This window comes from Acyrthosiphon pisum, chromosome A1, assembly GCF_005508785.2.
Source record: "Acyrthosiphon pisum isolate AL4f chromosome A1, pea_aphid_22Mar2018_4r6ur, whole genome shotgun sequence".
NCBI classification, from domain to species: domain Eukaryota; kingdom Metazoa; phylum Arthropoda; class Insecta; order Hemiptera; family Aphididae; genus Acyrthosiphon; species Acyrthosiphon pisum.
In genome coordinates this window covers 130,313,932-130,336,131 of record NC_042494.1, presented here as the reverse complement: position 1 = coordinate 130,336,131, position 22,200 = coordinate 130,313,932, and the positions used below count along the sequence as shown (strand labels likewise).

General features: G+C 31.7%; 1 protein-coding gene across 4 annotated transcripts; it reads right to left on the bottom strand.

The window, feature by feature from the left end:
• Nucleotides 1-4,286: 4,286 nt before the first annotated feature.
• Nucleotides 4,287-20,661, bottom strand: LOC100572662. 4 transcript variants are annotated; one of them, XM_003246369.4, is made up of 4 exons: nucleotides 20,229-20,661; nucleotides 13,643-13,853; nucleotides 12,439-12,644; nucleotides 4,287-8,705 (listed from the first exon to the last, which is right to left on the bottom strand). In XM_003246369.4, exons 1-4 carry the CDS (start codon nucleotides 20,253-20,255, stop codon nucleotides 7,005-7,007), a joined length of 2,145 nt encoding a protein of 714 aa, XP_003246417.2. In that variant the 5' UTR covers nucleotides 20,256-20,661; the 3' UTR covers nucleotides 4,287-7,004. The 4 variants fall into 4 exon arrangements, with proteins under 4 accessions (XP_003246417.2, XP_029344192.1, XP_029344191.1 ...); XM_029488332.1 differs by lacking the exon at nucleotides 20,229-20,661 and adding an exon at nucleotides 15,864-16,259; XM_029488331.1 differs by lacking the exon at nucleotides 20,229-20,661 and adding an exon at nucleotides 15,878-16,257.
• Between the last annotated feature and the right edge of the window lie 1,539 nt (nucleotides 20,662-22,200).

The window sequence follows — 22,200 nt, the reverse complement described above, 5'->3', positions numbered from 1 at the left end:
TACATATAGATTTTGATTAATTGTAATTTTTTTAGTTACGCATTTATTAATTAGTTATTATATGATCATTATAATATTATGTTCATCAATTCTTTATAACTACATAACATGCAATGGTACTGTTGTGCCCATTTACCAGGTCTTGCGCTGTGATATCACAGATTAAATACTATTTTATCTAATATTGTTTTATTAGCTGAAAATATCCAATTACCGATTATCATTTCAAAAATGTGTTTAGTTATTTTACGACTTGTTACAGTTATTTAAATTTTGTTAGAAACTTAAATTATTTATTACTGATTAGTTAATAGTTTTACAATTTGTATGTTGTCTACCTTGTATAATGGATGGGAAAAATGTATTTTTTTGTTTTGTTTTGACAATGGTTATACTTTTTGATCATAATTAAAAAATATTCCTACCATTGTGAATTTTGTAACAAAAAAATGAACATGTTTCTTCATGTCTCAAAAAAAAAAATAGGTCTCACAATTTAAACATTTGTTGTGCCCCTTCAGCCACCACAGTCTATGGTACCTTATACAACTTACTTAAATATACTTACCTTACCTATATCTTACCTGTATGGCTGTATAAGACATTAAGACATGGTATTAGTATCTATATTTATAAGTTATAGGCTATAGCCATAATAATAATTATTCCATATACACATAATATTATGTTTGTCAAATTAGTATAATATTACAATATTAATCCCTATTACCTATCATACTAACACTAGTAGGTAACATTATCATCAGATAAAAATTAATGTGGGTTTTCACTTTTTCAAAAAACGGACAGATAGTCTGTACAATTTACAAGTGAGAGACAGGAAAAACTATTTAAACTAAAGTTCAAAGTCATCACACTCAATATGGGTAGAAGAACCACAAGTAAATATTATTATCAAAGAAACATTAAGATTATGATTTATGGCTAAGTCATAAAGTAATATTACACTATGCCGTCTATGAATGGGCTAAGTCAACAAAATATAAAGTATGTTACTAATATATTTGAAAAACAATATACAATTAACAGATAGGGAAAACCATTTTTGCTGTGATTGATGAGTAGGTAATTGGTAAACAGCACTAATAAACATTTAAGCCTATATGCATAGTAGGTAAAACGACCACATCAGTCGTAGGAGATATTCAGAGATAGTAGGTACACGCTTATATTTATGTGGACTAATGGAAAGAGAATCTATTTGTGTGTCAAAATATTTTTATTAGGTATTTAAAGACGATAATATTCGCATAATGGAACAGTACCCATATATTTTTATAAGCCATAAAAGCGAAATAAAGAATTTAATCGAAACATTATTACATGAAATAAAAAGTAAAAACTGATACAGGTCAAGTATTACGAACTGATAATGGCTTAAAGTTTGCAAACAAGGAAATAAAAAAGGGTTTTATAGAAGTATTGGATTAGTCATCGAACAACAGTCCCATACACACCGGAGAAAAACGGAAAATTAAACAAGACAATCGGACAGTTGTAGCGTAGAAGCACCAATTTTGTCAAAATTCGATCTTTATGTATTTTTATAATAATTCTCAGCTGTCATTGTAACAATATATTACTATATTAGTAGCTTTTTATTAAATTTTCAAGCTTTTTGACCCAGCGAATAAAATTTAATTGACATTAATAGAAAAAAAACTAAAAAAATTGAAAGCTGAAAATTTCTGTAAACACTGTTTAAAACAACTCAAAGTATTTTTAACATTTTTTCGTGTATTGAAAATGCTAATATAAACATTCAGTGAAAATGTCATGATCAGATGATCTACCTATATATGGTTATTTGTTTTAGAGTTATATCAAAAACCAAAATCGATTTTTTTCAAAAACATCATATTAAAATCAATAGGTACGTTCATTGTTGCGCTCAGAATCTAAAAATGATTTTATAGTTAAAAATGTATAAAATGTTCAGCTTTTATAAAAAAGGATTGGACATTTAAAACAATGTTTCACTTAACGTGAAGTCATATATAATTATATAAATTACTTTATTCACAATAATATCAACAAAATACTTATTAAATAATAATAACATGTAGGCTGACTGACCGTCTTCGCTCAGAACCGTTTTTCTTATTCAATGATATTATATTATTGAATTAAAATTTAACACCATCCATTACAGTTACCCACTTGTAAATTGTAACATACTGCACAGCAGAGCGACACCAACTTTCCCACAATTTTTAATTTTATTATTGAACTTTGAAAATCGGCGCTGTTTTAGTGCACCACGCCACCACCGGCAAATCTGTATATTGTTCAGGGTTATTAACATAGGTACTGACATCGATACATCACACACGAATGATAGTGGAATACTGGAATGGGACAATATTAATACGAGGTATAATAATTGAACAATTGTACGGTTTATTTATAATATAACATCCAAAGAGACGTTTTGAATAATAAAATATTATATAATAGGTATAATTAAATAATATAACAATACGAACAACATTATATTAATTTTAATTACGTATAAATGTTTTATATGTGTTTATATTGTATACGTATTTTTTATAGCTAGGTATACAGTGTCATACACACAAAAGTCATAAACGAACATAAAATATCGTGTAAGTACTTACCATACATACATACATACATACACACCCTTATACATTATAATAACTCTAAATAATTATGATGTAAGTACTGTAGTAACGTAACCTAATATATAGGTACACAGACGGTGGCGTATATGGTATATCTATATAGTTGGGGTGGTTTGGGAGATTTAAACCAACTCTCGACTCTCCATGATCCCTCCCGGTATTTTTAACAGACTACCTACCTACGTCGCATATTATACTCTATCCAGAGAGAGAACACCGAAAATCAGTTCTTCTGCCGTTCTGTGCAGTGTGCATCCCCACGCGACATCCTGCCTTATAGGCTTTAGAGGAACCGGTTTCGACCTCACAGTCGCAGGAGGATGTGCATGTTTTCTCGCAGGACTGAGTATCTATACGCTAAAGCCTTTTATTTGTGTCTTTGGTATACCACCATAATTTATTTAAATGTATTATTACTTATGACATCACCCCTCCCCCATTGAAAATTCCTGGGCACGCCACCGCCTATATGTGTATAATACAAGTCAAAGGGTTGTTTAAAAAAAAAAAATGGAGAAAAAATAGTATCGTGCATGCAATAATTATAATATAATATTGAATTCTCCCGGATCGTAATATTTTTCAATATATCGCACAGCTGTAGCTGGTACTATTATTATATGAGGTTATAATGTGTACCTACCATTTAAAGCCTTATATTCTTATCTATCTATAATAATATAATACTATATAATAGTCATAATTTATTATCATATATATAGTATTAATATTAGGTAAATAGACAATAATAGTAAGAGTAGTATTGTTCAAACAGAGTCTCCTCTGTTGGTTAAACAAGTAAAAAATAATAATAATAATAATAATATATTACAATATATAAATTGGTTATAAATAGTACTATAATAATAATAAGTTGGGTAGGTATATTATTAATAAGTAATAACAATACAACATAATACCTATAAATAAACATATTCGTTCTATAAAAGCGATTGTGCGTGTGTTTTATATATTCTACCGTTACATATAGGTAACATCATTCAAAATTTACCTACCTAAACCTATTGTAATATAATGTGTACCGATTACGTTTACAGTATTCGATCATGGTGTAATTGGATGGATACAATTAAATGTTATTGTATACTGATATATATATACTTGCTACGAAATATAATATACCTCATATACATATATACACCACATTATATTATAATGTTATGTTAAGCGAGGATTGGGCAACATTATAGTGTTTGGTATACTATTTCTTAACTATTTTTTGCGCGAATAACGCGCTCAATTCAATAATTATTGGTACCGGATGGTACCACCGCGAATGACAATAATGTATAATAATTATTTATTATTAGTATTTATAACTTCATAATGGATACCTGTCATCGTCGTATATAATGGTACCTACATTAAATTATATTGTTATGATGCGCACAAATAGCAAATTATTACCTATAGTACAACACAGGCCGATTAGGTACAGTCTGTGTTGCCATTTCGCGCACGTGTTCTGAATATAATAATAATAATATTATTATGACGCACGTCGCACAGGTATATAAAAGCTAAGTGGTATTGCAGTGCGCTCACAAAATATGTCGTGACGTTTATTCTTGAAATATAAATTTTACAATATTATTATTATTGTTATGTAAGTATAGCATATATTTTGATATGAAATAATGCAGTCTTAAGAATTGTGCAAAATATACATAAAATATAATTGTTTATTGTTATTGACATGAATATTGTATATAGGTACCATGTATACCTACAATATTGTCATAATTATATATTATATATATATTGTTATAGTTTTTCCTGCTCTTGGCTCTTACATATTTTTCATTATACTGTGAAGCTTGCGACTCTTTTATCACTGTGCACCCCTGTTACCTACCTACGTCCTTATATAGGCATGTTAAGGATTTTTTGCGGAATAGTTATAGTGGGGGCATAAGAGGCTTATTATCGTCTTCGCATTGACTTAATAATACATAGTACGTACTACGTTAAAAGCCTACGTCAGCCATACAGGTTTTAATGATCGTTGGAGGTATTTATCCACCGCTGTTATGGCGACCGTTAATGATTTTTGAGAATATTTTTCCACTTTAATTTTAACCGCACGGAATTCGTAAAACGATAAAAATGTATTTGACTTTTACTTACAAGTTGCAGAGTAGTATTACCCATAATGGTAATTTATCGTAGAGATGGGTAAAATACTAATATTTATAGTTTTATTAGTGGATCACGGATAAAAATTGTACTTGCTTAATGCTTACTTGGGTAGGTAATAGATGTTTTGAATATCATGTAAAATCCCTTGAAAAAAGTAAGCATAGGTACCTATGCGTTTGTTGGGAATTGGTTTGTTGGCAGCCCTTTGACCTACCTATTAGGTGTATTGCTTATATTATACAGGTTGTATGTTAAATGTTTTATGCTGTATATTACGTTTGTCTGAGCAGAAGTGTTTATATTTTTTTGTCGTTTTTTCGTCTCTCAAATTAAAACAATATAATATGACGTGTGTGTGTGTCATGAGTACGGGTGTGGTAAGTGAAACTTCACTGTTGTTGGGTTTAAGGCATTTTATGCGTATGAATCTGTAACATACATTTTATATTGTTATCATTTAAAAATACCATAACGTAAAAATGAAATTTTTGTATTTTATAGCCATGGTTGAAATATATTCATAAAAATATTTATTATTCTATTACAGTAATTCTATTATAGTAATAAATTTCAGTCATCAGTGATACAGTAACATGGGCGTAGCAGCAGACAAAAGGTGTCCATACATGTATAAGCAAATATTTAGACGCATTAAAATATTCACAAAAAGTCTGTCATTTACGATGTGAGGGACTGAGGAAATGCGTTTCTCCAACCCCAAACAAGGAAAAACGATATTTTGGCAAACCCCAGATATCACATAAATCCTGAGCGAGGACAAACAAATTCACACCGATTGCGTATACTAAAAAGTATGTGAAAGCAAATGTTTGTAAAAGCCAAAAAAATAATTACTACGTGGAAGAGGGAGGGGGCTAATAAAATCCGTTTTACTACTCTCTCGGCACGATAGATCGATTTACAAGCGAATCGAAATTATCAAACAAATTCTGATTGATGGCAGCAAATTAATTCAATCTAATTGTATACGTATATAGGTAGGTACTAAATATTTGTAGAAAGCCGAATGGGCAGAGGAAATACGTAGGTATACGAGTACATTTCAAATGTTCCGGAACTTATACTAATAACCATCGTGTTGAATCTCTGCAGTATTCCCAATTTTTCAGGAAGAAATAAAACTGTTTCGTGGCTAGGAATTTTGGAAGTTCGTATGCACCTCTGAACAATTGTTATCTCTATAACGTCTAAGTATTAAGTATACAGTATAGGTCAAGGACACGTCCAAGTGGGGGAGGCTAGGGGCCAACTCCAAACCGTATTACTAAAAACTTGTACATTGTTAAAAACAAAATTATCAAAAAAAGATACAAATATTTTACTATAGACAAAGACAATGATCTGATTATTATGACTTACAAACGCACAATCACTTTTATATATTATATTTATGTATTAGATATACTTACTCAGTAAGTATAGGCGGAGATCCTGTAAATATTGAGAGGGCGGAGGGGGGGGGGGGGTACGGGTTAAGCAGTTTATACCATGCCTTAAGCCCGGCCCGTCTATCTTACCGTTATAGTATTTTACTTAACATTTTAATAGTCTCTAAACTATTATTTTTAGAATTACGAATAAATATTCAAAATAAATTTCATGATTGGAGAAATTTACCGATTTTAGTCAAATTTTAACAGTAGAGCTTAATTATCTAAGATAACAGTTCTAAATAAATCAATCAATAAATAAAAAAATCAAATTTTTGATGATTTTTCCCAATTTTTGATAAATTACCTATCTTAAGTACGAATCTATGAGGAAATTTTCTCGATCTAAAGAGAGGTAGGCATTTTTTGGCCCCAAAAAAGATATTCACCCAAAAACGTTTACCTACACAGAAAAATAAAGAATAAATAAATAATGAATATCATTGTTAAACCAATAGAAAACTCCCTTCACTCGGAATCTAAAATAATAACCTAATGTAAATTTAAATCTAGACTTCGTGTAAAATAGGTATTATTTGTTTTATTTTTGAGGGTACTTTGGTCTCAAATTAATTTATTTAAGGGGCACTAAGGTCCCTCAAGCCCCCCCCCCCATTTCCACCTATAAGAGTCTTACTGCTTACATTATTTAGATATATACTTACTGTCCCTCATCCCCCATCCACAACGATCACCGTCATTCACCGCCCTGCCGTCGCCGTCTTCACAGATAAATGGTCTGGAGCAGAGGCTGTTTGCGCAGCTCAAGCGGCTTGAACGCTTGCCTGTACACGGACGTCAGCCTCCAGTGTTCGGGGTAATCGCGGGCCGTGGTGCCGGGCCACATGGAGAACGGCGGCAGCAGCGTGCCGATAACGTACTTCTTCTTGTCCGAGTTGGTAGTCTTCGGTTTGGGCACTTTGAGGTGCTTGGCCGGTTTTCCGGCCGCGGCCGTCCGCAGCCTGACCGGTGTACTGACTGGCACGCCCGCCTTGAACGCCATCTTGTAGTGCTCGCACTCGTCTTCCCTCTTGAAGTTGGAGGCCGCGGCCACGTTCGGGTCGTCGCAAGCCAGACAAGGCCGGTAGGAGTGTCGGCCGTGCCGCTTGGGTTTCGGTTCCTTTTCCGCGGAGGAGCTGTTGCAGTGTTGTGTCGGCCTATGACAGCGCCGGTCGGATGGCGAACCGTCGGTGGAACACTGCACCCCACCAGGCTTGTTTGACTTGTGGTGTTGGTCGTTATCGTCGTCATTGTGATCGGCGTAGTCGTGGTCGTGGACGTGGTCGTGTTCTTCTGATTTGCAGGCGTCGTCGTTCCGGCCGTTGACGTCCGAACCGTTTTTGCCACGACATGCGGACGACGACGATGACGATTTGTTCGAGAGAGCAGTTCGGTCAGCGGCTGCGGTGACAACGCCGTCCGCCGTCGTCGTCGCTCCTGCTGTGAGTCTACGACCGTCCTCACGTTCTTTGTTCGGTATCAGTTCCATGACGGCCGACAGATTGCGATTTTTCATCAGACACTCGCGGGTCTGAGTTCGTCGGGCTTCCGGCACCAATTCGCTGTCACCGTCACCGTCAACGTTACAGTTTCCGGCCGTTCGCACAAAGCCCATGACGGCTGACGAGTTTTGTGGTTTGATCACCGCAGGGCCCCCAGCGCACGGCTGCTGCATTTGCTGTTGGGTTTGCAGTTGCTGCCGAACCTTGTGGAACACAGCTGGCTCGTCGGGCGGCCTTGGTGGCCGGTTCCGGTCGAACGGCGCATCCAGGTCCCAGCACAGAGCCAGCTTGATGTCGGTTAATTGTTGAGCCGTCATAACGGGTCCGCACGTTTTGGGTCGTGACGGATTTTTGTTACGCCTCCGGGCTGGGTCTTTTTTCTCACCGTTACCGTCGTCTGCTGACGACGGAGGCGGCGACGACGACGACGTCTTCGGCCTGTACACCCGGAGCTTGCTGCACTGCGTCGGGCCTGGGTCGTTGAACGACTTGTAGGCCACCGCTGAACACTTGGGCCAGCAGCCGTTCAGTCCCAGTCCCGGGTGTTTATGCCGCTTCGTCTGCAGCGACCGGTACACAGCGTCCTCGATGGCGTCCGGCAGACCGTGGTGTCTCTGTGCGTCCCCGTACCGGCGTCCCGTCGGTAGCTCGTTACTGGCCACCTGCGGCCGCGCGCCGTCGTCGTCTTCCGCGCCCGCGACCTGCAGTTGGCCACAGCTTGCGCTTATGCGGCTCAGCGCGGGGCTGGACGGTGTTTTCGCGCCGCCGCCGTCGACTGCTCCGCGTTGTCTTGTCCTATGAGCGCTACCGCTGTCGCAGTCGTCGTCGTCTGCAGTGGAGTTCAAAGGTCCGCGGCCGTCCGCCGATGCGCAATTCCTGACCGTCTCGATCCTGGAAACGTTTGGCGCCGGCATGTCTGATACCTGAAATCGAATCAATATGTCATAATAATATTATTACTTTAACACCCATACTGAGCAACATTTTGAATTTACTTATTTGTACCCAATCGTCGCGTGAGAGAGAGATAGAAAGAGTAAGCGAAGAGCGGCCATGAAAATTAAGTAAGAAGAAGGAAATAAGATAGGTGCAGGGTAGACACAGTGGCGGATCTAGGATTTTGTCGTGGGGAGAGGGGGGGGGTCCAAAATGTTTTAAAACAATATTGAATACACAAGTATTTAAAAAAATATATTTTTTTTAGTTAATAGTATGATGTTATTTTACCTATATTATTAATTATCATGTATAATAGGTAGGCAAGTTATACGCACGAATAAGTATAATACTTTAATAGTATAATAGTTACTCATATAAGTTTTAAGTCACAATTATATTTAGAATATAGCAGGGCAATAGGTATATAAGAGGCCAAAAGTCAAGGTTAGATGGTATCTATGTGGCAAATCAATATAATTAAACGAAATTTTTTTCAGAGTAGTTAGTATATCTTAAATGATTGAAACAAGATTAAAATTCAAAAATGTTAAATTTTTACGCAATTAAGTTTTTGAAATGTTCAAAATCATTTTTTTGATCATATTTTTTAAAACAGCAAAGAAAAATATACATGAAAAATTAACAGAAAATCGACCAAATTAAAGAAAATTTGGTTGTTGACTTCATTATGTTGAAACGCATGATTTAACCCAATCTCGATTAGAATGCGTATTTTTTTTTTATGATAATCTTTCAAATATCTAATCATTAGTAGAGGCTTACAAAAAATGTATTTTGCAATACTATAATTTGAGGATTATGCAAACTTACTTGTTTACTTTATTTTATAAAACATTTACCAATTCCAAAAATTGAAACATTATTCTGATGTTTTTTGATGATCTGGCAGAGATAACCTTAAGCATCTGCCCCTACTCCTGCACCTTTCCTCTTGCCATGGAACCTTATTCCTTCTTCTTGCTCCGGGCCACGTGCATTTTTAACGGTTATGTATTCCGTAATATTTTTACAGAACACCGAAAGCAATTTTCAAATTTTCTTAAAATTTAGGGAGACCTATACTCTGCAGAAGCACACTTAGCCCTCTCTGGTTGCGTAGCCGACGTTATTTTGAAATTTTTTTGAATGAATTTGGGAATAATTATTTTAATAATTTTTTAGTCCTGCGATACCAAATTTATTAGTTTTTTAAATGGATTTTATTATTTCACAATAATATAATACGACAATTTTATTATATTAATAGAAAATAAAAAATATTTTAGGAAATTTAAATTACGAAGGCTAAATTGAAGTTTTATTATTTCGTTTTTCTTAAATACAAAATTATTGGTTTTTACGTTTCTTCATAAAATTGTACAAAAGTCTATTAAAAGTCTATTCTCATGAAATCTGTCAGTACGGGCGTTCTTATAGTTTGTAGTCATGGTTACTAATATCGTAATCATTAAATCAGGTATAATGATATATTTATATACTTTAATAATGAATACACATCAGTTTCTATGCTGTTATGAAATGTGTTATGAAAGTCGATGAAAAAAGTTTGAAATGTTTCAACTGAATACTGATGTATGACTACGTAGTCTGTATTTAATACGAATTATTATGTTAAGTTTAAGAATGATCAATGATCATAAATCATAGTTCACAATATAATACTGATAGTAGTAGTTACAGCTATTATTATTAGATATAGCTTTTTTATTTATAACACTGGGTTCCATATTTTATTATCTTAGTCGTATAGAAAAAAATAATTTAAGCATTGCATCGTGAATTGATATTTGAAGATAATTTTTTATTATCACATACAGACATACAGTGGTACTTATATAGACTGTAGCTACTAGCTAGGTAGTATAAACTATGAAGTAAAAAACATTTCGAATATTAATTATCTTCACGGACTCGGAATCTTGTTAGATACACTGTAAAAATAATTGTTTGCATATATTTTGAGTATGGTATAAGTCCTTCACGTGCATCAAATGGGTTACGGTTTTACAAATAAAAATGTTTTTTTGATTTTATATATTTGAAATGTACGATAAAATTTATCAGAATTCAAAATCATTATTGTTGTTACAAAGATTACCTAGGTACAAAAATTAAAGATTTTCTATGAAGAAATTGGAGTGTATCGATTCGTATATCGGTTCAATATTGAGCGTTCAAGAAGTTACACATGTATACCATGTGGCATACCAGCGTGTACCATACCGACCCGTATCGGAGTCAGTTTTCGGTACGTAACTATTTGAGTTATTTCGTATCACTAGGTACTTAACGAATTTGTCTTCTTGAAAATGTTGTGTTTCTTTTTAAAACTTATAACTTGAATTAATTAATATTTATATTAAAAAAATTAGTTTAAAAGTGAATAGATTTTGTTACTGCTATGCAGTTATTATAGCTTCTATTACTTATCGTAGAATAATATTTAAATACTTAATGTGAGATTGTAAAAAACTTGCGTAGGTACTACATTTAAATTCTTAATAACATCTTTATTTAAAATAATTTTTACATTGCTTTATAGTTAGAACCAAATTAATATTACGTATAGGTAATATAGATACATTTATTTTTTGTAGTATGTTTTATAATAATTATATGCGATATAGTATAGCGTATTATATGTCGACTCACCGTAACTGAACATGTATAGTAGATAATAAATATTTACTTTGTAGCTATTATTATATTATATTAAATGCAATAAATGGTGACTTACGTGTTGTTCCGGTAGACAACAAAATTTCTTTTATTTATTGTTCACGAGTTAAATAACTTTTAAGTAAAAGTTTAACTAAACAAAATTTTAAAACAATATTGCAATTTTATTTATCAAAGTTGCATATTATATTATTATTATCATAGTTGATCCTTATTCCTTCCTGATGTTGCCCGTGACAAATTAAATGACCGCGGTAAACCCTTCTTAAACTCCGTTAAATGTAAATTTCACAGATTTTTAACATATTATATAGTAATATAATGGGTTGTTTTGACCAAATATAAAATACAGTTCTAAAATTATGTCCAATCATAGAAATTAAAAACTATTTCTGTACCCAATGGCAACAATAAATTAATAGAAATAATGTTTTATAAATTAGTTTTTTCAGAGGTAGTTTTTGATCCAGCACTGAGTTGTCTGTGTCAAATCAAATAATTCCAGTGAATTTACTCTGTTTTAAACCCCGTTTAAAACGCTTATTTTGAAAACAGTAATTTGGGTGATTTTGATTAAACATAAAATACAGGTCTAAACTCTAAAATTATATCCAGTTACGATAACTGTTTTATTTTCTGTAACCCATGGCAACCCTATAATACAAACATAACAATATAAGTTGTTCGCAAGCTAACAAATCTATGTGTGTATCCTTCTTTAAGATGCAAACATCTGGCTTCGAGGTGCACATCCTTAGTACTACGGTAGGTACCCATAGCATTACCTACGTACCTACGAAATTTCAGAACCATTGGTGCGATGGACTTGGTTGTTGATCGCTTTCACTGTGTAACCACACACACACACACACACACACACACAAACATTTCCGTTTATTATTATAGATTATTGTATTGTCATAAATTATTGTCTGTATCAATCGAGGTATCAATCAATTGTTTTTCATTTATCGCACAAGGATTCACAAGACGCGACGGCGTTCGGCAATGACTCACCGCAGACTTGACGGACTTAATCGAATCCCTGTCGGCTTCTTCGTTGGCTATAGGTTGTTGTCGTTGTTCTTTATTTGCATTAATTAGTTCCAGTTTATTATTGTTCTCGCCTTTCTCGGTCTTGTTTCGTTGGCTACGGTCGATGAACGGGTGGTGATATGAGCGTTTCATCCACGTCTGACACTTCGGACCGGACAGTTCTGTAGCTGTGTATACAGAGTAAGCGCATAATACATTATAAATTATTATCGTTATTTTGATAGACGGTAAAAAAGACCACGGAAAAAGGGCTGACGAAAAAAAAAACCCAAAAATTAATACACACATACTTAAAAAGCTCACGAATGACGTAGAATTTTTGTATTTTAATATAATGTAATATTTTATAAATGCAATACGCCTAGTCGGTTATACACAAATATTACAGTGAATATATATTATCTACCTTTCAACAAATTACATTTTATTGCCAAACCGTTAATAAAAATACTGAAACGTTGACTGGCTTGAGGCGTTTGAGCAAAGTACAGTTTAGGTACAATATAATTTATTTAGATACTTATATAAATACACTTTTTTTTATACATTTTCTTTTAATATTACTTGTTGTATAATATTAAAATTTAATAAAAATATTAATTTGTTGGGCGATTTACTAAATTGTCTTAAATTATAACTAAATTTCAACTAAATTCTGGTTCTTTACTATATAATATTATAATATAAGAACCAATAAGTTAAGTCTACATAGGCGTAATAATATAAATTAGTGATAAATAGAAAATGGTATCTTACATTCATTGTTTCATTTATTTCAAACATACAAGAATAATATTATTAATTACCGAGCTATAGGTAGGTAGATACTATCTTTATATTATATTATTTTAGTTTTAACGAACGTATTAACACAGACCTACGGTGTTCTGGCTGACATGTACACTACTTGATGTGTATTTATTGCATATATCGACTAAATTTTAGGAGTATAATAATTGTCATATGAATATCAAATGTTTTTAAAATTGAATTTTATATCATAGAATTAATACAGTTTAACTGATATTGAATTAAAATTAAAATAGATTTTTACTATTATATCTATATTAATCTATGAAGTGTGCGCACACCTACCACCTAAGCCCGGCTCGCCACTGAATTTACGTGGGAAATCCGCGCCCTAATAAATATAATAATATATTACCGATTTCTTTCGAGATGCGTTTCGGCAACTGATACGTGCCCAAGTAGAGTCCGGCCCAGTGCTTCTGATCGGTTTTTTGCACCCCGGGAAGCAAATGTCCCCTGTCGTTAGCAATGACTTTCGTAACGGTTGAACGACCCTTCGGACGATTGAGATGCCATTTCGGAACTTCCCAATTTCCCAATCTCGTCGGTTGATACGCTTTGTCGAACTGGAAACAGTATAACATAGGTACGACGTGTATTATATTATACTATTTCGCTGTGCGTGGACATAAAACGACATATATAGGATAACATTATAATTTTCTAACGAACATGCACGATTAATAATATCCAAAACATCACTACCTACGTTCTCATATTATAGCCGATCCGTCGTCAAATCGGATTTATTTTGTCGCAATAATAACAATAATAATATTATATAACATATTTAAATATATTTTACTATACATTCATGACTGTAGGTATTTACGTCCCGTGGTAATATTGTCATACACGCACACACGTTTTTTTAAAAAAAATATATTAATGTCAAAAGCTTAAAGCCAAAAAACGACAACGTTCCTATATATTATACTTACATTCAAATAAGTATCTTTCGCATATTATATTCAAGTACGTACTCCGTTTGTAAAGTGCCCAATTCTAAAAATGTGAAAATCATTCAATCATTTCAATCGTATATCTGAAGCTCGCGTAATTCGGATTTTGTATTTGGTGGACATTAGGATTCTGATATGCCATATAGGCTCATTATCGTGTCGTCATAATATGTGACGATTTGGCCACAAGCCCGCAAAGGCGTGTGCAGAATTTGGTATGGGGTGTGCCATGAAGAAAATGGGCTTAACAAACCTAAACTACCACCCCCCCCCTTCGTCAAGAAAAATAGAAGAAATTTAATGCAAAATATAAATTCATAAAAACACGTATTGGTTAGTACCAACCTATTTGTACCTACCTATACTTGTGTTTCACAAAAACATTTTTATATGTTTCAACAAATAGATATTATTATTTAAAAAAATAAATAGGTAGGTAGGTATATATTATTATATTTTATAAGTAGTTAATATATTTTTTAGTTGTATTTTAATAGTAAATTTTATTACACCTACATTAGTATATTAAATAAAATCATTAGATCACTCAACTTAATATTAAACTTTTAATAATTTAAAGTTATAGGTTTAAGTTCTTTACAATTAAAAGTAAAAATACACGCATTGAAATAAAAATTAATATATCACTATTCTGATCGATCTTGAACATTGAACTAGCAAAAACTAACTAAAAGAAATAAATCATTTTTATTCATCGTAGAATATAAAGCCTAACTGTATGGACGTTGGTTTAAGCTGATTCAAGCCACAACAAAAAAGTTGTAAGTAACTTTTTTACGGGATGCAACTAGGTGGACCCCCCCCCCCCCCGTTAATCAAATCTACTTTTGTTCTCCCGTCTCCTTATAATAAGTAGTCCAACAACTTGTTAACATATTTGTTGGGCTGTTTTGAAAGTTGATCGCTATTACTGCGCTACTAAGTTCACTGTAAAGTAAAAATATATAAATATATACACATAAATTTATTAAATTTATTCTGAGATTTTCACGCGTTGCTCATTACTATAGAAGATATCACCTATTATGACAATCAAGGAACCGTTTATAAATTAAGTAATTATAGCCAATTGTCATTATAAACAATAAGTGATAAAAAGCAAAAATTTAATTACATGACATATTTTTTAAATAATACATATTGCATAGTATTGTGTACCGGCCACCTGCAGTTAAGGAAAATCTAAACTTTAAATACTTATAACTTATATAATTATAAGTTATAATTCATAAATTACTCGTACAATATTCGATGTTCAAACATCGATGTATTTCAAAAAAATATTCCGCTCTGGAATAAAGAATTAAGGGTTGTCGTCATTAAAACAATTAAAAAAATTAAAATATATAATGATGAACAGTAAAAAAAAAATATTTTTCCTTGTTGTAAAATAAATGTTTTCAAAAACGTCATTAGTTTTTGAAATAATGATGAGCGTCTTGCGTTAAATGGATCGCCCGGTATATTACATATACTTCCTACTTCCGCCACAAGCTTTGCTTACAGGGAGTAGGTATCAACTTAATATAGAAATATGTAAATATTATATAATATGTATGACGTAGCATATTGTAAGTTGAAATAAATAAATACCAAAAATTATATACTTCACATGCCTCCGCGTCCCTCACATTATATTGTGTTTTTTGTTTAATGCGCGTGCACTGCATTGCCGGTCGGTCCTTATAATATTATTGTACTACAATCGTAATAATAATAATAAATAATAATAATATTGTACATCGGCCCATATGCATCGGGATTATTGTAATTATTGCGACTAGTAACCGCGCGCGCGTGGTGTGTGCCGCATCGTCTGTGACAATGACGGACGGCCGTTCTAATTGTTTGTAAACAACAGATTAGTGTATTGTAATATATTCATATCGTCCTCAACAACAAATACAATACGTAATAATTTAACGCCGCATTGTACATTTTGTATTCATAGTATTGCAAATGCAATATTGCCGTATATTCAAACGCAAACAAACAATACGCTGGGTATATAAAAAAAAAAAAACCAGCTCTAAAAGTTGTGCAGTTGTTGTGTACATTATTTTCCAGCTAAGTCTTTGAACTATATATATGTACATATAATTTATCTTAAAACAGTTTGCTAATAATATTGAACTTAGCTTGGTGCCTTCAAAATACTTGATTAGAAAGTAGAAACACATTAGCTGTTTCTATGGTAGTAAAGACTATAATAATATGTATTATGTACTCATTATATGCTATAGTATTTTTAAATATTTAACGTAAGTCACCTAGCTAGGTTTAATTATTAGTAGGCCATTTTAGCAATAACATTAATTGAACAACATTATAGTTCAAAGACTTAGCTGTAAAATTTTATTACAACTTTTAGATCAGCATGGTTTGTTTATGCTTGGCGTTTTTTACACGGTGTTTGTCGGAGTGTTTATGTTAAGATCGTTCTCTAAAACAATAAAGGTAATACAATACCTAATAATTTAACGCAGAATTGTATAGTAATATAAATAAATATAATATATTTTATATTATTGCAGATGCAATATTGCTGTATTATATCCAAACGCAAACATATTATATTAATTAATTATTTTCTTATTTGTATTAATAGTATCTCAAATGTAATAATAATTATTGTTCCATCCACTAAATTTTGATAAGGATCAAAGCTGACAAATGATGATATACACGAAAGAAAGTGTTCAACTTGATGAAGCAGTGATTTGAGTGATTGTCTGTAAATTAATTAGACTGTATACTGTCTATAAATTAATTTAGAAACTTAATTTTTTAGTGTTTAAGAGCTTATAAAATGTGCACGGGTTCATATTACATTTATTATAATGTTGTACCAATTAGTTCATATATTGGACATTCATAAAATGTAATTTACAAAAACTTGGTGTAGGTATTACTGTATTAGTGTTTGATTGGTTGCAGACCAGAAAAAGTTGTGGCGCAAGGTGAATTATTGGTACCCTAAATAAAATGTATTTCTGCCAGTATGAAGAATGTGTGACGTAAAATGTTTTTCGGTGAAAATTGTTGGGAATAGTTAGCAAAAACTTGGTACTAGTTTGAAGTCGATTAGACAGAGTAGGGGTGGCAACTTCACACGCGTATACCTCGTATCTCTGTTGCGGTTATAAGTTGATAAAGATCGACTGTAATCTAATTATCGCGCGTATTCTTATATACCTAATATTATTAGGCATATGCATACCAATAATAATAAAATAAAAGGACGCAACGCGAAAGAAGAGATACGGAGAAAAGAGGAGGTGTACGAGAGCGAGGACGGAGGAAAAAAATAACGTACGAGGGAGAACGGAGAAATTGATTGATGGCTTTGGAGTTGTCCATTGATATAATCCCGCAATCCCGTGTTTGTTGACGTCGTTATATATATGAGCAGTGGCGCAGTGCACGTGGCATACAAAAAAACCACCCCCCTCACTGGGCGTTTCGCGCGCATCGGTCACGTCGCCGTACGCACCTATACCGCGACACGTCGATGTAAACTAAAAATCTTTTCTGTTCGGTTTGTATATAATAATATGCTCAGATATTTTCTATGGCGTATATACAATACGAAAATTTTGAAAATAATTATACAAAGATATTTCATTCGAACTATACCAGGCTGGTATATTACCAGCTATATAATAATACCTATCGATATTAAAACCACAGTGAAAATGGCCGTGACTCAGCGTTTTTGTCGGTTTCGAGATACCTACCAGCTAATATAGGTACCATCACTATACCGTGATTTTTCCACGAAAAGAGTATAGGTATACCTATCTGGCTATCTAAATATCAGCCAAAGCTCTCGTGAAAGAGAATTTCTATACCGAGCTAGAAAATTGAAAATGTCGTTTAAGTGAGATCAGCAAACGAACCACAATTTTGTGTGACAGCTTTTGATTCAGAAAAAGTCTTAACGACTCTGCATGCGGTGAAACAAGAACTTTTTACTATAAAAAAGAAAGCTTGATTCGATTGATTTCACCGTACTTATGTATTATACAATATATAAAAAAACGAAGGTTTTTTATTAACAAATTTAAAAACTATAATATTATGTAATTTTTTAAGAAACCATAACAATATAATAATATTATGTCACATTATAATTGGTTTTAACTTTTAGACCATCTGTGCTTATATCGTTATCATTGCGCTTTATAATAGTATAATGTTTCGCGTAAAAAGCGTTAAGTACACATCTATTATTATTTGTTATTTATTCCGCTTTTGTTTTGCTTATTATTTATATTCATCGACTAGCTGGTCCCTAAAAATATGAAATACACCTGCACCAGCGCAAAACTCTGTTGGCGATGGGTCATTTCGGCTTATACTTGTTTATTATTATTATTATTATTATTCTTCTTTATAATATATGTATAGTTTGTCATTGTAGATGGGTTGTTCGAGGGGGTTGATTAATGATCAGAAGGGATTATGTTATCCCTTCGAATCTGCAGTGTATATACAAACACAACTCTCTGCAGCACATTTAGCCATAAAGATAGTTATTATACTGCTAGCGCGCTTTACATTATAAAACAGGAGGCAGAATTGAATATAAATTGTTTTTTATATTTTTTTTAGATGTTTTGAAAACAAATCCAACACAGATTATAACGCTTTTCTATGGAAATATATTTTTTTCGATTGGGAGCCGGGAGGCGGTGGGTAAGCGTGGTATATCATATTAGCGCATCTGTAAATTATACGTACAATATTAGATATATAATATGATGTATGCAATATTTACTTTACAATCGAAACTTGTACACATAGAATATTTTAACATAGAATATACGCGATATTATATCGATTAAGAATAAAAGTAACGGCACACTTAAAATTTAAATTGTATCGCAGGTACAAAATTGAATTAAAACTGTCATCATAAAATATATATAATAGGTATATTTATATGATATTTACTATTTAGTAAGTAGCACTGTAAATAATGCTTGTGGTGTAAGTTTATATAGGTATTGATAAGAAAGGGAGGCGTAGACTTTTTAGTTTTAAAATAAAGATAATAATATACACATGGTGTGCTAGCCACTATACTAGCCACTAGGTATATAGTAATATAATATAATAATTATAAAATATAAATATATAAATTGTATATATTTTATTATTTTTATTTTTATAATAAATATTGTTACCTACCGTACTATACATTTGTACCTACGTACGTAAATAAAATATATTCCATACTAAGAACCTACAAAAAGAAAAATGATGCATTGATACCATATTATCAGTTCGTTAAAAATCGTATATTATATTCGAATTTAAAAAAAAGTTACATTTAAAATTTTGTGTGGAACAGTTTCAGTTTGAACAGCTTAGTATTAGAAAATAGTGAAAGTTATATGATTTCTATAATATTAACAAAATAAAAAGTAGGCATCAAGTATAGGTACCATTTTACATTGATTAAATGCTTAACTGCAGTTCAATTGTTTTTTTATTTATCACTGCAAACAATAAATGTGAATCAAAAAGGATGGTTTTGAATTATTACTTTACTAATTATTTATTATTTGTTTCACTAATCACGGTTCATAATTATTTTTACTCGATACATTATGCAAATATAGGTAACATTAAAATATCTAATAAATGATTTTAATGTTTGTAAAATGTACCTTTTGTAGTTCATTTTTTATCACTTTCCGATCCGATTTATGTAATTTTGAAAAATAAAATCATGAGTACGGTGAAACATGATGTTTCTGAACAATGTCTATAATTTGTAAATCGGTAATTATTTTCTATTTAAAATGTCATTACCTACCAAAACCACTAATTACTACCAAAACAATATTGATCATAATAGTGTTAATAGGTACTATTTATATATTTATTTAAATAACCTATAATAGGCACCTACGTTTAATATTATTCGTTGTTTGATAAAATATCACTTACTTGATTACATGTGTAATTCATGGACATACTTTGGCGTGTAATATAATAAATTTACTATAGGTCGATCAAATAACAAGATAAAAAAATTTGTTGTCACTTTTAAAATATTCGAAACACAAATAGAGTTCTTATAAGACTGTGGTATTCGGGTAACTTTCTTCTGCCGTGACAAGCACTCGTAATAACTGTTTTCGTCTCTATGGATACAGATGTGACGTATACACAGGTTTTATCAATTAAAAACAAACGCAAGTTTTGCAAACTAACGAAATATTAGCATTAATTTCCGTGACATTTCTTATTTAATTAGGCAGAATATTATCATAACAAAGTGCGTATATTTTAGAAAATGGTTATTACGTGTCAACAAATTAAGACATATTCATATAAGTATAGATATAAGTGCACTAAGAATTACTCAATATTTAAAGTTTTAAAATATCAGTTACGTCGTTATTTAAACGTAAATAAATTAATGTATAAGAATTTTAGATGCTCGTGGATTTTAATGGTGTACCTACTTACCTAAATATAATATCATACATATTATTATAAACCAATTGATAAAAAAAATAATATTAAACACATCAATAGTTTAGTGGCCTGATAAACGCATAATATTATGCAATCTATATAATTATCTTTAATTTTCAACAATAATATTATTATAAAATAGATATCCCAAAATTAATGTAATTTTCTGCACTAACTATGCAATTAATATAATATGACAAACGTAGTAGGAAAGTGTACATCGCACATGGTACATAAGTAATATTATATTTTTATTTTGTATAATATTATAATTTTATTGTTCATAATAATATAGGTACACGTTAAAAATGACATAATACTCGTTTACACCAAATGCATGTTTATTTGCTAATTTGTTTATCGATTCATATTACTATAAACTTAGTGTTAATATTTTGACCATAAAACGTTTGACATTCAACGTCTCATAATACATTTCTTCGTAGTAAATTATGAGTAAATTATTATACTTTTTCTATGTATTTTAAAAACATAGCTGATTGTGTCTGATTGTCTATGATTGTGTATTCTTAAGTATTGACGTCAAAGTAATTTTATGATAAATGTGTTCAAAGTAAATTCAAACAAACATTTATCATCAAATTATGATCAAAAATCAAAATTATTTATCATACCTAGTTTATTTATTCTATCAAATAAATAATAATATACAACATTACACTTATTATATTATAATATTGACTTCTATATTTTTACCATACCTCTTATTAAGTAGGTATATACATTATACATAGAATATTTGCAATATAGATGGGGAATTGATAGTATAATTTATGAATTATGTGTCAAAATAAATTGTGAACACCTAAACATTTCTATAATTGTTATATTTTGATTAAGAGTATTTTATTTTGAAATTTTATGAACAGTTTTCAAAAATGCTCAGTCAACAGAAAACAATTTATATCATATTATTATATTTAGTTTTGAAAATATAATGTATGTCATACCTATTGGCTATTGTATTTATGAGCATTGAGTATACGTCAATTGGAAGACATTGAGTGTGATGCAGTTTGGTTGAAATGACAGGAAACACGATTTCGAAAGCATGTGGAATGCTTATATATCATTTCAGAAAATCATTCCACTATAGTAGGTAACATTGGTCATTTTGTCAATTTTTTCTTCAATATATTCATGCGAGTCGCTCTTTTTGGAAATTAATCTTATCAAATCTGATCCAAGAAACCGCGACTAACCGACAAAAATGCGGAGCCGCATGTACTGTATTAAAAATTAAAAGTCATAAAGAAAATATAAATTATTTGGCATCAAGCATACAACAAGAATCACATCAAGCAAATTAATAATTTATTAGTAATTAATTATGTCATTTTTTTTTTTATTAAATCTCTTGATAAACACATTTAAATTTAAATTATTTTCTTTATCTCTTATAATATATATTAGGTAT

Excerpts from the sequence above, each read along its gene's own strand:
- LOC100572662 (XM_029488331.1), bottom strand. The coding sequence starts at position 15,940 with ATGCAGTGCACGCGCATTAAACAAAAAACACAATATAATGTGAGGGAC. Across the intron at positions 12,645-13,642 it reads ACGCATCTCGAAAGAAATCG|CTACAGAACTGTCCGGTCCG; the intron begins GTAATATATTAT and ends CTGTATACACAG. Across the intron at positions 8,706-12,438 it reads TTAAGTCCGTCAAGTCTGCG|GTATCAGACATGCCGGCGCC; the intron begins GTGAGTCATTGC and ends ATTCGATTTCAG.